Source organism: Palaemon carinicauda, chromosome 36 (genome assembly GCF_036898095.1).
Source record: "Palaemon carinicauda isolate YSFRI2023 chromosome 36, ASM3689809v2, whole genome shotgun sequence".
In the NCBI taxonomy this organism is placed as follows: domain Eukaryota; kingdom Metazoa; phylum Arthropoda; class Malacostraca; order Decapoda; family Palaemonidae; genus Palaemon; species Palaemon carinicauda.
The window spans coordinates 16,616,061-16,630,880 of NC_090760.1; the positions used below are offsets into that span (position 1 = coordinate 16,616,061).

The window sequence follows — 14,820 nt, forward strand, 5'->3', positions numbered from 1 at the left end:
GAGAACTGCTTAAGTTTATTGTATGTAACCCTTAAGTGAATTTTCTATATGTAGCTGTCTCTGACCCGCCACCAAGGGGTGTCAATCAGCTCTTTTATATAACCAGCGGGTAAGTTTTATATTTAAAAATGATATTTTCATAATAAAATAAATTTTTGAATATACTTACCCGCTGGTTATATAAATTTAACACCCACCCTCCTCCCCTCTAGAGACTACCTATGGTATGGCTATGAGGCATGGAAGAACTGGAGTTGGTGTGTAGTTCCACCTGTTCTACCGCTAGGGTGCGGTTGGTACACCTGGCGTATCTTCGATAGCGCGAGATTTGAATTTCTGCCCTGGCGTCAGGGACTTCAGCTCTTTTATATAACCAGCGGGTAAGTATATTCAAAAATTTATTCTATTATGAAAATATCATATTTATATAAATTGACCCACCATCACCTGTCCCCCAGAAGTCCTGCCTGCAATCAAAAGTGACATCTCTCAAGCAGTTAGGCAGGGTTGCCACCTCGCAATTAAAGTCTAATGGTTACCTTCCAGCGATGCTGAAAGATAATCCACATAAATAACTCCAGGTTTGTATTAGTTAGGGTAAAATAAAAAATTATCTCTAAATTTGTCATTTTTCTTGCTTTAAATCTTTGGCTCAGTACTCAGATTGCCAACCATAGACATAAAGGTCAATGCACAAACCTGAGAGACTTGCATTTATTAAATAAGAAAATTTGATAAAATTTGACACACTTTTTATGCAGAATTACACAGAGGTTATTCTCAATGAAATAGGTTTTTACAAATTTTTTGTATCCAATTTTCAGGATTTCTTGAATAATCTTTCATGAAAAATAAGGTGTACGGTTGAATGAAATAATTGTTTAACTCATAAATTCACAAAATTATGTGAAATCTTGTTACTGTACTGTAGTTATTCTGTATGATGTCAGGTACAAATTATTAATTTTCTGAAAGTAAATCTTCTCGACTTATTCTAGTTTTCTGTTTTCATAAAAGACCCTCAATGGAGACTTCAAATTCATTTAGTTTCATTACAAATTAGGTCTTGATAAACCTCTCGGTTATTCTTCTGATATGTCCAAAGTAAGACGTAATCTGAGGCTCCTTTAAAATAACTACAATACTTTGAAATTATTCTAGTCCAGTTTACCATCAATATTATTCTTGATTTTCATAGCATTTGGAGCAGGTCTTTTGTCATTTGCAGGATATGAAATGAGAATAAGTGTAGTTTAAGTAAAAGAAACATATATTACAAAAAACATCTTTACTAATATACAGAACTACACACCTGGCATTAAGCGTGTTACAAATCATATCTGAAAAAAAAATTTTGTGCTTCTGGTTTTCACATTAAAAGGACCCAATGAAAAAAAAAAATACAAGATTATCTTTGAAAAAGCACCAGATATCGGAAAAGTAAAGGAAGAAACTCCCAAGTTGGACAGGAACTTATACAGGAAATCTTAGTCTTATACACTAATGAGTCATTTTTTTTTCTCTAAGTTTAAAAAAAAAAAGGGAGAAAACTTTCTATAATCTGGACTTAGAACCGAATCGATAAAAGATGAATTTCCATAAACTTGGATTGTTATTGCAGTAAAAAATAAGTGGAAAAAAGGGTCGTTCCAAGTTCAACAAATAAGGTGAGAGCGCGCACATTCTCGTGTTGATTTGAAGTTACTGCATATCACTTAATGTAAGACCATGAAGAAACAATCATTAATGGGTGTTATATGCTGTTATACCCGTGAATAATGCTTCCAGTGAGGTTCTATTGTATAAATGTCAAAGTATTTAGCTTGAAGAAAGTCATACACAACCATATCTTTTCTTAATTACTGGATTATTTAAATACATCTCCTCCTGAAGTAATAAATACCGCATCTTTAGAACCAGTAAGTACCTTCAAAAGGAGTAATGCTGTTTAACATTACTGCAAAGCAAGCAATATTCAGCGAGTACATATTACCATGAATAGCAACCTATTTGGATACCACAAAAAAAAAAAAGGGGGGAAAAAAATTCATCATTAAGCAGCAACATTCTGGGAGGTGGGGCAATTCAGTTTGACTTTCTACAGTACTGTATTTGGGAATGTATATGTGCTAACATCTAAAAAGCTCTGCTATTGAAAATGCTGAAGCCAAGTGCTCTCTAGGATTTATCTCTCTGTTCATGTTTGGGGTCTAAAAGTTGAGATTTTCATTGCAATTTGTGGATAAATAATCCTTTCCATGAACCCTGCTTTTCCTCTATTTCATAGAGTAAGAATAACAGGGTTAATGGATTATAACTATAATCATTAGCTATAAGACCAAGAGGCAGGGAAGACAACAACCAATTGCCATGCAATTTTGCATTCTTTCAGGCCCCTAAACACAATTGGTCACCATGTACACACAGAAGAGATACCATTTATAATTACCATCAATTATCAAGACTGAAAATAAAAAAAAAAAGGAAATGTGTAGGTGAACAACTGGGTACCCGCTCGATGTACCTTGTACAAAAAGGTTGACAATGGACTTGCCCCTTCGAAGGATTCACAGAAGGGCAAAAAGGTTGAAGTAATGCCATCCAGACTTGCATTTCATCACCTTTGCATTACCGTACTCACAAAAATATAAAAGGGGCCAATTCCTAATTGAAGGTTATCATAAATGATACCTTAAGCAATCACAGGTTTAACATGTTGCTGCTGGATCATTAAAAATCATCTTTATTTTATTCGTATTTGTTTAAAAAATATTTAAATGAGACTTGAGCACTCTATATCGAGCATAATCACATGTACATTATAGCTTTCACATATTATGTCTAATGCCAACAGCAACACAGTTTTCTTATGTTTAAAAAATGAATATATCTGCCTCAATCTAGACCCTATTTTCTGAAAAAAAATTCATGGATCAGCGTTATAATAGCAGTTATGGTGTGGCCATCACTTTGGTGGATACCACCTCATCTGACGACAACCTGGATTTATTTCACAATTTCAAAAGAGTTTATTGACTAAGATAAGACCTTCTCATACACCCAAGTGATTAAGTGACTTTTATTACAATGACACCAATACATAATTGAAGCAATTCTCTGAGAGGACTTTCGTTGAAATGGCCCCTAATGGTAACAGCTCTGGACATTGCTAGCGAGCCTTAGAGCCACCTTGACATATATGCTTCAGCAACTACTTTCACATTTACAATATAAATATGTAGTCAAGATTTTTTTTAGCACACCTATGTCACCCAAGTGTGTGACGGACCTTACCTCAGAGATTTCAGAAATGAAACAAGGGGGGAAAAAATAGGGTTTTCAAATGCAACAGGTTACAAATGTCCTACAGGCCTGCCACTGAGAAACCACCCCGGAGGTAATGGTATAAGAATAGAATATACAACCCTATTTGTATATACTGTATAATATAGTTTAGACATTTGAGTGATAAACCTTGTATGGAATTCATATTATTTTAAATGCAAATCTACAGTAAAACCAATTTGTCTGAAAATGTTTGGAAAGGATCGGGCAATGTGCAACAGTTCCTATGTGGAACAGTTAAAGCTTAATGGGTGTGAAACTGAAACATCACTATTACTCGATGTGTATTTAATGTGTTTCAGCTCTTAAAAAACTTGCCAGAAAAATCTATTAAAGACCTTTTCAAGAAACTAAGAGATAATTAAATAAAAAATATTTTATATATGACACTTTGTTTCTTCTCTTTAAACTTTTTGAATTTCAGTAACAAAAAGAAACAGAGTGTAATTCTTCGTTCTCCTCTATTCATCTTCTTATATTTTATCAAGTTTTAGACACCTAATGTCTTATGCTCCAGTATCTCTCGTGCAGTGTATGGGCCTATTTTCAATAGTACTTACAAGAAATCAGCTTTTATTCATGATTCAAAAAGTGCTGCAATGAATTGTAAAAGTGCCAGGAAGTAGCATAGCATTCAAAACAAATCTAAAACAGCTGAAACCTTGACATGACTCTTGGTTCATTTCTGGACAAGATTTCATTCACTTCAGGTATTCTTCCAAAAGAACTGTAATAATCGGAGAAGAAAAATGTCTCTAAGTTGGATCATCATTATGGTGTTAACATATAGCTCCGGGCTGAGTTCGTTCTATGTAACAGATAGGAGTATTAAACGTCATAAACAGCATACTGTATTCTGGTTACTGTAACTATTACATGTTAAGTAGGAGGGGGAACGGCAGGTATTATTTCATATCAAACATGTACCGTACAGAGCTTCAATCCTCGTACCCCAAAATTTCTACAGCCAAATTGAGTAAACTATTTGTGACCTGGGGGAGGGGGGGATACAGTTAATTCTGAAACAAATGAAGGAGATTATAAAGCTCATCAAAGTCTACTATAGAATAGAATTGTTACATACTTTTACTTACAATGCATCCTAAAGAAAACAAGCTTTCTTTCGCTATATGTTTGGTTATTTCTTCCTACTTAGCTACCATAATAAAATCATTGGCCTTTTACTGTACTTTTAACTAAGTAAATGCACACGATTACAATGCTAGAAATATGTCTTCCAAAAATAATATTTAAAAAAATCAGCCATAAAATTCATAACAGAATATTTACAAATGAAAGATAAACCATTTACCAATATAAATAAAATATTTCTCCATAAAGTTCAATTTATAAGGGTACAATAACAAAGTGTGAAAAAATATCTTCAAACACGTAATAAATTCTTACCCAGAACAAATGACATCTAAAATAAGACTTGATATGCAGTTACTTAAATACAAAAAATGACATATTCAATACACTCCTTTAAAAATAAAAACTTAATGAGTATCAAGCAATTTTTCACTTTAATCGGCTACGGGACAATGAATCCGAGCCAATCACGAAGGAGACATAAAACACCAAATAAATTACTAAAACAAGGGCATATGTCCTCGGTGGTGGGTGGAGGCTATAGCACGTTGAGAGAGACACTAGAGCATGAAGGCCGCATCCTAGCATATACAACCACTCCCCTCCTGGTCCTGCTGCTGCTCCTGGGGAGTGGGCTGGGGTCGCAGATCCACGGCTAAAGATGTCATTAGTTAAGGAAGCAAACTGCGGATACAACAGTTCCCATTTTATTTGGATATTCATTGACAGATATTGCATTCCTGCTTCAATAATGAGAAAAACTGATTTGCCAGCATCTTATTGCGGTAACGGAAAGGTTGACATCATCTGTTACATTCACTCCCCGGAAGATTCTTTAAATCTACAACTAAATATTACCACCTGTCACTATAAAAAAGTTATGTAAAATCTCATAATAGCTTTGTCACTTTTGATTAAGGAGGAAAAGGAGTGGATTACGAAATTTCAAAAAATTTAGAGGGGAAACAGTTGATATAATTATTCAAGGTGCTCGGCTAAAGGAATACATGCGCTAAATACAGGTGCAATGTGCGTGAGGTACACTGAATGCATTTGGAATGTAAACTTTTTTTATAAAATATCACACAGAAGCAAACAAGCTGCAGAGAAGGAAAGCGGCAGGGTCGTATGGGAGCACCGAAAGGTGATAGGATATGTAACGGCTCCTCACTTATCCTTCCCCTTAGAGGATTAGACTTGGAAGGGTCTATTCGGGGTGCAGATACCTATGGTTATCTTAGGATATGTCCCTGATTATACACGATATCTTCAGATAGTCGTTCCGGGAGTTAGAACCCTGTGATACCTGACGGTAATTCTCTTATAATATCTATCTCAGAAATATTATATAGTAGAAAGTTGCTGGAGTTAACTTCCATCAGGACGACATGGCTCGAGCCCAAAAATAAATTTTTCCTACATCAAAATCCCTTTTATATATGAAGTAGGCTATCAGGACTTTGATTTTACTGTACTTTCATTGAAGTTACTCTAATAAAGTACAATTACTTGAAGTTGGCAACCAATTCTTGAATTACTGTTAACTTATTTACATCAAATCAAGACTAAAGATAGCACAAGTTCATTGAATTTTTCATTTGTTCCTATACGTGTACAAACCTTTCGTCCTTTAAAATAGAGAAATGTCTTCACCAGAGCTTTGTTAACACAGTAGTTCCCATCAGGTGATGAGGCACACAAGCGAGTAACCCCTCCCACTTTTGTTTTCGGCCGCAATGACTATAGACATAACGTTGTGACTTACCCAAAGGCTTTGATCTTTCTCTTTTTCTTTCACCAGTGAATGGTTGATAGTTGGATTAATCGTGGTTGTGAAAAAAGAGTATTGTTAATGCAGATTGTGACATGTTCTGTGGTAGGGTTATTCTTTGAGGATGAAAAAGGCAAAGTTTTCTTTAACGATATCCTTGGCAATGGCCAAGATGATGCTGTAGATACTACAGTACAGCATCTTGCTCTTTCATTCGAGTTCACTTTTTGCTGAAGCCTTCAAGTATATATGCACGTGACACGGGTCTCTTGGAATTATAATTCAGGAGCAGGGAGAACTTAGATCACCACTGCTAAGTTTTTCATGGTTTGGTGAAGTGCGGATGCTGCACACCAGGATGCGGTGGAAGCTCTCCTTTAGACTTGCAGACCATCAATAATGAGTTTTACCAAAGAATGGCTTGGCTTTGCAGGTAGGCCTTTGATGTCATTTTTGAGGGAGCTGATAGCTAAGGCTAATTTGTCTCAAGTGCTCAGTAGTTCCAGTGATCCAACTGGTCATCCCCGTAGTGTGCCCTAAGCCTAAAAAGGCCAACTAAGAAGTCTCCCTCCAACATGATAATGTTAGTGCTGATGCAGAGAGGCTGTAATAGGCCTCCAGGACCAGTGAAACCTGTGTGTATTGCCCTTATGGTCATCATCCTTATGATTACAGCTTCGGTGCCATTCACCAAAGACCATGACTTCCATCCTCACCGTACCAGTGACCCCAGCACCTGTGTCTGTAAGTACTAATACGTGTGCCAATCTCTTTCCTCGTGACAGTTATCTCCAGTGTTTTAATTCCTGTAGGAGCAACCTCTGTGGTTTCTCCATTTAGGGGAGCATCAGTGTGTATGGTTGTTCATACCTCAACTTCTCTGCTTGGGAAGAGGAAGAAGTGTGTTTGCTCATCTGCCAGGTCTTCCTCTTCTGATTCAGCCTCTTCTATCAAGAAGGAAACTAGGAAGGATAGTCATAAGAAGCTTTGTGGGATCATTGATGACACCACCTCTCTTGTTTGGAAGGTAGACAGCTCCCAGGTCCCCTGCCACATGTCTTGGGGGGCAGGCCTGGGGGCTGAGTCCCTAGAAGCTAGCCTTACTACCCCTTGTGGGGTCATGGACTTTTTCAATTGGCCAGAAATTGGAGGAGCTTGGGTGCCCTCCTTCGCCTTCTCTACCTGGATGAGGGATTGTCCCTTCCTTCCTAACGGGAATACAGTACAGTACTTCAGTATCCCAAGTTGAGAAGATCGCACATTTCAAGGATGTTGCTGTAGCCAGTGGCCGCATGCTAATGAGCATGGATCAAGGGGTTATTTTCTGCCTCGATCAATAGAGGGAGGAGTATACAGTAGTTCTTGTCTCCAGTTTAATACTAGAGATGTTCCTCTCATTGATGACAATCTGCCTGGTTTGTCATTGCTCCTCAATTACGTTATAGGTTCTGTCCTTGGGTTCAGAATGCTTAGATTCATTGGAAATGTGTCGATCTCCTAAACAGCCTGTAGAACACCTAACCTCTGTGAGATATAAGGGTAATTAAGATTCTCTTGCATCGAAAGTTTTGGACCTTGGCCCGTTACCAATGCAAGTAAATAACGTGAGTTGGATTGTTCCTTTGTGGAGGTTCCTGCACTCTCAAATCCTAGGTGTGGCACCCATGGTGCCAGCATCAGGTAGTGCTGTACCTCAGTCATTGATCAGGACTTTGATGCTGGTCACGGGTGGAGACCTTCTCTGGAGCTGCCGTGGTCATATCTTGCTAGTTTGGCCGTGGATTAAGTTGATCAGATCTACGGATCTGAGAACTCTCTCACTTCCAGTCATTAAAACAAGAACTTTCCCCACTCCACTCTCTCGAGGCAGCAAAGGTTGGCAGCTTGTGAGTTGGCAGCTATGGAGTCTTCTGCCGTGGCCTCCTTTCAAGCAGTCTTGTGGCTTGACCTATGGTCAGGCACGGCGATATAACTCACAAGGATGAGAAGGGTATCAACTCCTTACTTTAGAGAAGTACAGGACTTTTGTGCTTTCTGGTGGAAAGGCAAAAACCTTTCTGGCACACCAGTTGGTGAAATAGCAGGCCACTGGTTTTTGAAGTGCAGGATTCTTAAATCAAGTTGGTCCAAAAGTAGCACTGATGCTGTGAAACTCACTGGACCAGTTGACACATGATCCCAGGTTTGAGCCCTTATCCATCCCCTCTATACAAAGCGTCGGGTGGTCAAGAGGAGATGCTCATGTGTTCTGTGAGTGATCTGATGTGCTATCTAAAGAGATGATTTGATATCCTAGGCATGAGTGTCAATGACTTCCTCAGCGCTGGCAAAATTAAGAAAGCAATGCTGAAGAATACCGTCTTTCTGCCTTCGTGAGACAATCAATAGGACATCTACTTTGATCATTGAGTGGGTCAAGGTACCAGCTAGGATAACAGTTCATGAATTCAGGGGTATTGGTCCCATTATGGACTTCCAAAGAATTTTACAATCAACCAGGTGATGAAGGCAAGAAATGTCAATGCACTAAACAACTTTCACTAACTTCTATTTAAGGAAGTATACTAACAAGTTCTTTGACATTTTTTCTTGGCACTGTGTTGGCTGCTCAAATAGCTGTATAGCCAGTCTAGCTCTAACACAGGATAGAAAGCATCATCTTGAGTATGGTAATATGTAAATGCAAGTCTGGTTGAAAGATAGAACGATTGGCTCTTCTTCTTCTTTCCTTCCCTCTCTTGAAGATGAAGCAACTGGATTGGACATTCATCCTGGTGCTACAATATGAATACCATTAGTTAGGCAAGATCTATAAGTAGAGTTCTCCTCCATCCTCCCTTAATGAGGGGGAGGATAGTGGAATGAATACCAAGCCAATTGGTCACTAAATGCCATATGCTTCAATATAGACTGCATCTATCCTTCCTATACCAAGAACAGGCCAGGTATTATCAGCATACTTATCCCTATGATGGGCAGAAAGGGGCTTGGTGGAGTCATCTCCCCATTCCAGAAAAGGACCAGGGAGTCTTAACATATTCTAGGGAAGAATAAAAACTTACTGATTTGATTGGGGGGGACTTCTAACTCACTATTAAAAAAATCCCCCCATTCTAAAGGACGATAGGTTTGTATATGTGTAGGAATGAATAACTTTTAAATTAATTTGTATTTTTTTTAGCTATAGAAACCAATCATTCAAAAGTTGAACTTCCCACTTCCGAGTCAAAGGTCAAAAGTGAAGTCTTTGACAAGAAAGTGTCGAGTACTATATTGGATCCCTCTCTCTGGTCACGGCTTATTTCATCTTTGCCTACACATACACAGAATAGTCTAGCCTATTCTTTCCTCATACACTTGACAACACTGAAATTTTCCAAAAATTCTTCTTCTCTCAAGAGGTTAACTACTGCATTTGTTCAGTGGCTACTTTCCTCTTTTTAAGGGTAGAAGAGACTCGTTAGCTATGGTAAGCAACTCTTCTAGGAGAAGGACACTCCAAAATTAAACCATTGTTCTCTAGTCTTGGGTAGTGCCATAGCCTCTGTACCATGGTCTTCCACTGTCTTGGGTTAGAGTTCTCTTACTTAAGGGCACACACTGGCATGCAATTCTATCTTGTTTCTATTCCTCTTGTTATTTTCAAGTTTTTATAGTTTACATTTGAAATATTTATTTTAGTGTTATTGTTCTTAAACTTCTTGTAGTTTTTCCTTATTTCCTTTCCTCACTGGGCTATTTTCCCTGTTTGAACCCTTGGGCTTATAGCATCCTGCTTTTCCAACAAGGGTTATAGCTTAGCCAGTAATAATAATAATAATAATAATAATAATAATAAAGGGCTACATGACCGCAATCACCATCCTTCGTTAACTACTTCATTAATGAATTTAACTACCGATCAAGTTGCACAGTAGACATTTCTGCTTTTAATAGACCATGGTTTGAATAGCTATAAGAAATACAAATTACTGTACTTCAGGATTTATTTTTCTATTATTGAAAGTTCAATTAGACTATAATGGATTACCTTTCATGTTAATAGAATATAAACTAGACTGCTGCATTTTACAAATTATCTGTATTTTGTTGGTTTTCAAGGCTTTGAGATATTTCTAACAAAGGGCACAACAAATCAGGTTTTTCCCCTTTATTCTCTCAACTTCATAACAAAATCTCCCTTCTTCAGGTTGGGGACTAGCATTGTTACACAAGTGATTCCGGCTGACAAAATTGTTGTCAGACCCATGACTTTTGGCCAGGGAGCAATGACATTATGTTGATCTTTCAAAGTGTAACTAAGAAAGGAATTTAGATAGAATCAGAGAATTGCATTAGAAATATATATTTTCCATAAAGCACTATTGTTACACGAACAGACGACGTCAACATCTGTCGCTGGATCCTCAGAAGGATAAAGGACTCACAAATGCAGTGTTTGACAATGTACTAGAGACCAAACATATACTCATTTGATTGGTTCTTAAGCCGAGCTTTTTCTGTCAAAGCTAGGACCAAGTAGTGGTTACTAGTAAGTAGGTATACCTGTACCCTCATCCATAATTTAGAGTCAGTAAGGTCTTGTTTACCAGTGAAATTTACCAGTGAGTGCAGCTTGAAATTTGGACCCACAATAATCAGCCACCAAAAAATGGAAAAGCAGAATGATACAAGCCCAAGGGCTTCAATAGATAAAAAGAGCCCAGTGTAGAAAAGAAATAAAGTATTCCATATAATATGAATGAGAAATAATGAAAAATTATAGAATATACTAATTTCAATAACAGTTAAATAGATAACGTATGAAACAAGTCATATCAACAGAAAAGTATTTGCAACAAGTTTCAATTATTAAAGTTCCACTGATCCAACTACGGTATCAGATGAGGATGATCATTTCATAATTTGGTCACAGCTGGAATAAAAATTTTAGAATACAGTATTGTGTAGTACAGTACTGACCCTTATGATGGAGAAAGCAAGACTATTAGAATGAACTGCATACCTTGTAAGGTACACCATAATAGATGGTGCAGTACATGAAGTATCTAGATGCAAAACATATTCTGAACTTTGAAAAAATCTTATGTAACATGCACAAGAACCAACTTCAAGACAGTACCATACATCAGTATCCCGATCATGGATAATGAATTTAATACAGAAATATTTTTGTCAAGCAAATGAAGAAGAACAGAGAGAACAATATCCAAAACTATGGAAGAATGAAAATTTAAAAATGTCCTCAAAGATTGATTAACAAAAATCTCTAAGATTTTCTCAATATGCCAACATTTTGAGAATTTGAAGAAGAAATAGACCTAGGTTTTTAAATGAAAGTTTGAGAGCTAGCAATCATCAGGCCGTATGGTACTATATGTAAACTGGGAATTTGCACTTTCAGAAATGATAAAGCTAAGCAGTTTTAGTCAAGGTATCTGTATCTCTTGCGAGATGACAGGGAGATCTTTTTCTACCACTTTTTGGTACTGTATTCTAATGCCCAAGATCCTCCTCTTATCACTAGCATACTAGGAATCATACTGGAAAGGCTTTAGGAGTTTTTTTTCCAAGTACTATCCTGCTTAATGACAGATTTAGACACAAGACATTTTCTTTCGAAAACGTTATGAATAAATTTTCATTATGTGGCTTTTGACAAGACTAAATGCTCCTCGTTGGATCTGCTGGTGTGGGTAAGCAAGAATGACAATGTTCAGGCATGCAACAGACCCTATTGAGCAGCTAGGTATAAAAACCCAATACTTTTTCTTCTATTCTTTAAAGTTACCATAATTTTATGAACTATATTCAGTTAAGACTAATCTGTATCTACTACGAGATCATATCTATCATTCCAATAGTCAGCTTTTTAGTAATTCATATGATATCTTCCCAAGATGCTGTTCTTATTGCATTGGCCTTCCTTGTGAAGGCTATATAGGATTATTTTCTTCATTTCCCAAGGTATCATCTAAGGTGGTCTTCTAAAACGCTTCTATGTGGTGTGCAAACACTTCATTTGCAAGTTATTTCACTTACGGTTCTTATCTAGCTACCCACATGCTTTGCACTGCTCAGAGACTATTTCCACAATTCTTGTTTTCAGTTGTATAGCTGCTCACTTGTGTAAAGCATGTCAAGTTTATGAATGAATTAGTGTCATTTCACCTTGTTTCATAAGGCCAATTGCTTCCCTAAAGACAACAATTCAACAGTATAATACCAAAAAGCAGTGCAATATATGATTCACTACAAAAATTTGGCATTAAAAATGTACACTTTCATAAGGAACCTGTATGCGTTTGGTTAGCAATTATTGTCGTCAAGTGGCAGTTACTGTAACTACTACCACCGCAAAGCAGGAGTAATGCATTCAAAACTCATTACTTTTATCACTTATTTCTTAAATTTCTTAAATCATTTCAGCAAATACTGTATGTGTACAATACTATGAATAAATATACATGTACCGTAATTTAATACAGTACTGTACATAATTTATACAAAATATCTTTACATTTTACTTTGAGCTTTACACTTATTTTTTACCCTTAGGGTGCATCCACACAATCTGGTAGTACCCGTCGGCAAACATGATTACCAGCAGACAATGAGGGGCTACAGAAATGAGCAGTGATGACGTCATTAAGCGCGCAAATCAAATGAGTGGATCTGACAACTAACAGCACTACTACATAAAGCCTTATGGTACCCTTACTTGTTCTCTGGGCTAAATTGAACATTATGTCAACAGAAGTACTAACCTTGGTAAAACTTTGGCCCCAGGAGTTACTTGGTTATTACCAGTCCAAAGTGGTACAAAATAATTTTCAGGTTGAGCAGCAATGCGAAAACTATATTGAAGCATTGTAATTCCAACACTTACAAGGTTGTTAGTGGAACCCATGTTTTTATGTTGACCAGGCTGACATGAGTCTTTTTATTGTTTATATATGACATATCTGTTTTTGACATATTTAATAGTTTATATAGGACATCTCTGTTTTGATGCTGTTACTGTTTTTAGAATGATATATTGTTAATTAATTCTCATCATTTATTTATTTCCTTATTTCCTTTCCTCACTGGGCTATTTTTCCCTGTTGGAGCCCTTGGGTTTATAGCATCTTGCTTTTCCAACTAGGGTTGTAGCTTGGCTAGTGATAATAATAATAATATGAAATGCAAGATGGCTATTAGTAAGGCTTCAGACCAACTACATGTACATGAGTATGTACCCAAACACAGCTATTCTAGGGATGTTAAAACCATTTATAACCCTGCAGATAATTATTTGGGCCAAACTAATGTAATTAACAGCCTGTTGTCATGCAGAAAACATGTTGGCCCCAGAAATTGTGTGCCCGCCATTATTGCTTTCCTTTGAATAACTACAAAAAGGGCACCAAGTTGTTTGGCCTAAGTATTTTCGCTTCTGACGTCATTGTTGATCATTGCCATTACCTATTGCACTCCACTAAAAAGTTTGTGGTTTGCAATATTTATGCAGATTTAATTTTCACAGCCATGGAAGTTTCTTCAATTGTGCCATTCCAAATTCCAGATAAGAAAGGAAATTAGAGTACTGTATATCATTTACTGTATGACTCCCACACATGATACCTCATCTGTTAGTTTCATTCTTCAACCAACCACTCGGACCATTTACCTCTATTACAGCTCCATCAACAAAGAAATTGAACAACCCTGGTGACATCATACATCTGTCTCAATCCGACTCTCACTGAAAACCACACACACTTCATTCTCTATCCTCAATACACGCTTTACTGCCTATGTATAAACTCTTCACTCGTTGCAACAATCTTCCACCAATTTGTATAATCTTATCACATTCCACGTCGCTTCCCTAATAGCTCTATCATAAGCTTTCTCCAGATACATAAATGCAACATATACAGTACTTTCTTACCTTTTGCTAATGGCAAATGTTTATTTATTTCCCTGTTGGAGCCTTCGGGTTTAAAGCATTCTGTTTTCCCAACTAGGGTTGTAGCTTAGCAAGTACTGTAATAATAATAATAATAAAATAAGGATTTAGCGAGCAGTTTTGAGTACCATCATTCATTACTCATTATGTACAGTAAAACAGTTCGTAAATAAAGTGTATTTTAACCAAAACTGTCTTCAAAATCTTAGCTTTTACATGGTTAGATGAAAACGGTTGGTTTTAATAAATGATCGAGTTAATATGTTAATTGGACAGAAGAAAACTAAATTTTAGGATTTTTGCCTAATAATCTTTCCCTGGTGCTTAAATCCTCTAGAATACAGTACCTACGTGTGTAAATAATGTATTCTTTTCAATTTTAAACAATACATTAACCTTTTCTCTTGGGAGAAATTTATTGGTTTTAGAGATGTCTGGTGATCTGACAGAATCTGCTTCTTCACTAAATTCTCTAAAAAAGGTTCTTCTGGCAACCCTGAATATCAGTCATCGCAAAATTATAAAGTACGGTACAAAATAGAACTCCACTACACAGTATTTTCATATACAACACTTGCCATTTTTCTGGCACTAGCTCCATCTATCATTTCTCATTCATAAACAAAGCTTTTAGGTCAGGCATTAAAAAAAAAAAAAA

General features: G+C 36.7%; 1 protein-coding gene across 1 annotated transcript in view; it reads right to left on the minus strand.

Annotated features, from left to right (window-relative positions):
• Positions 1-1,251: 1,251 nt before the first annotated feature.
• Positions 1,252-14,820, minus strand: part of Rab6 (RAS oncogene family member Rab6) — a 90,350-nt gene continuing 76,781 nt past the window's right edge. The window contains exon 8 of the mRNA XM_068359988.1: positions 1,252-5,092. Coding sequence (XP_068216089.1) covers positions 5,019-5,092 — 74 coding nt within the window. The 3' untranslated portion in view covers positions 1,252-5,018. The remainder of the gene's footprint in view (positions 5,093-14,820) is intronic.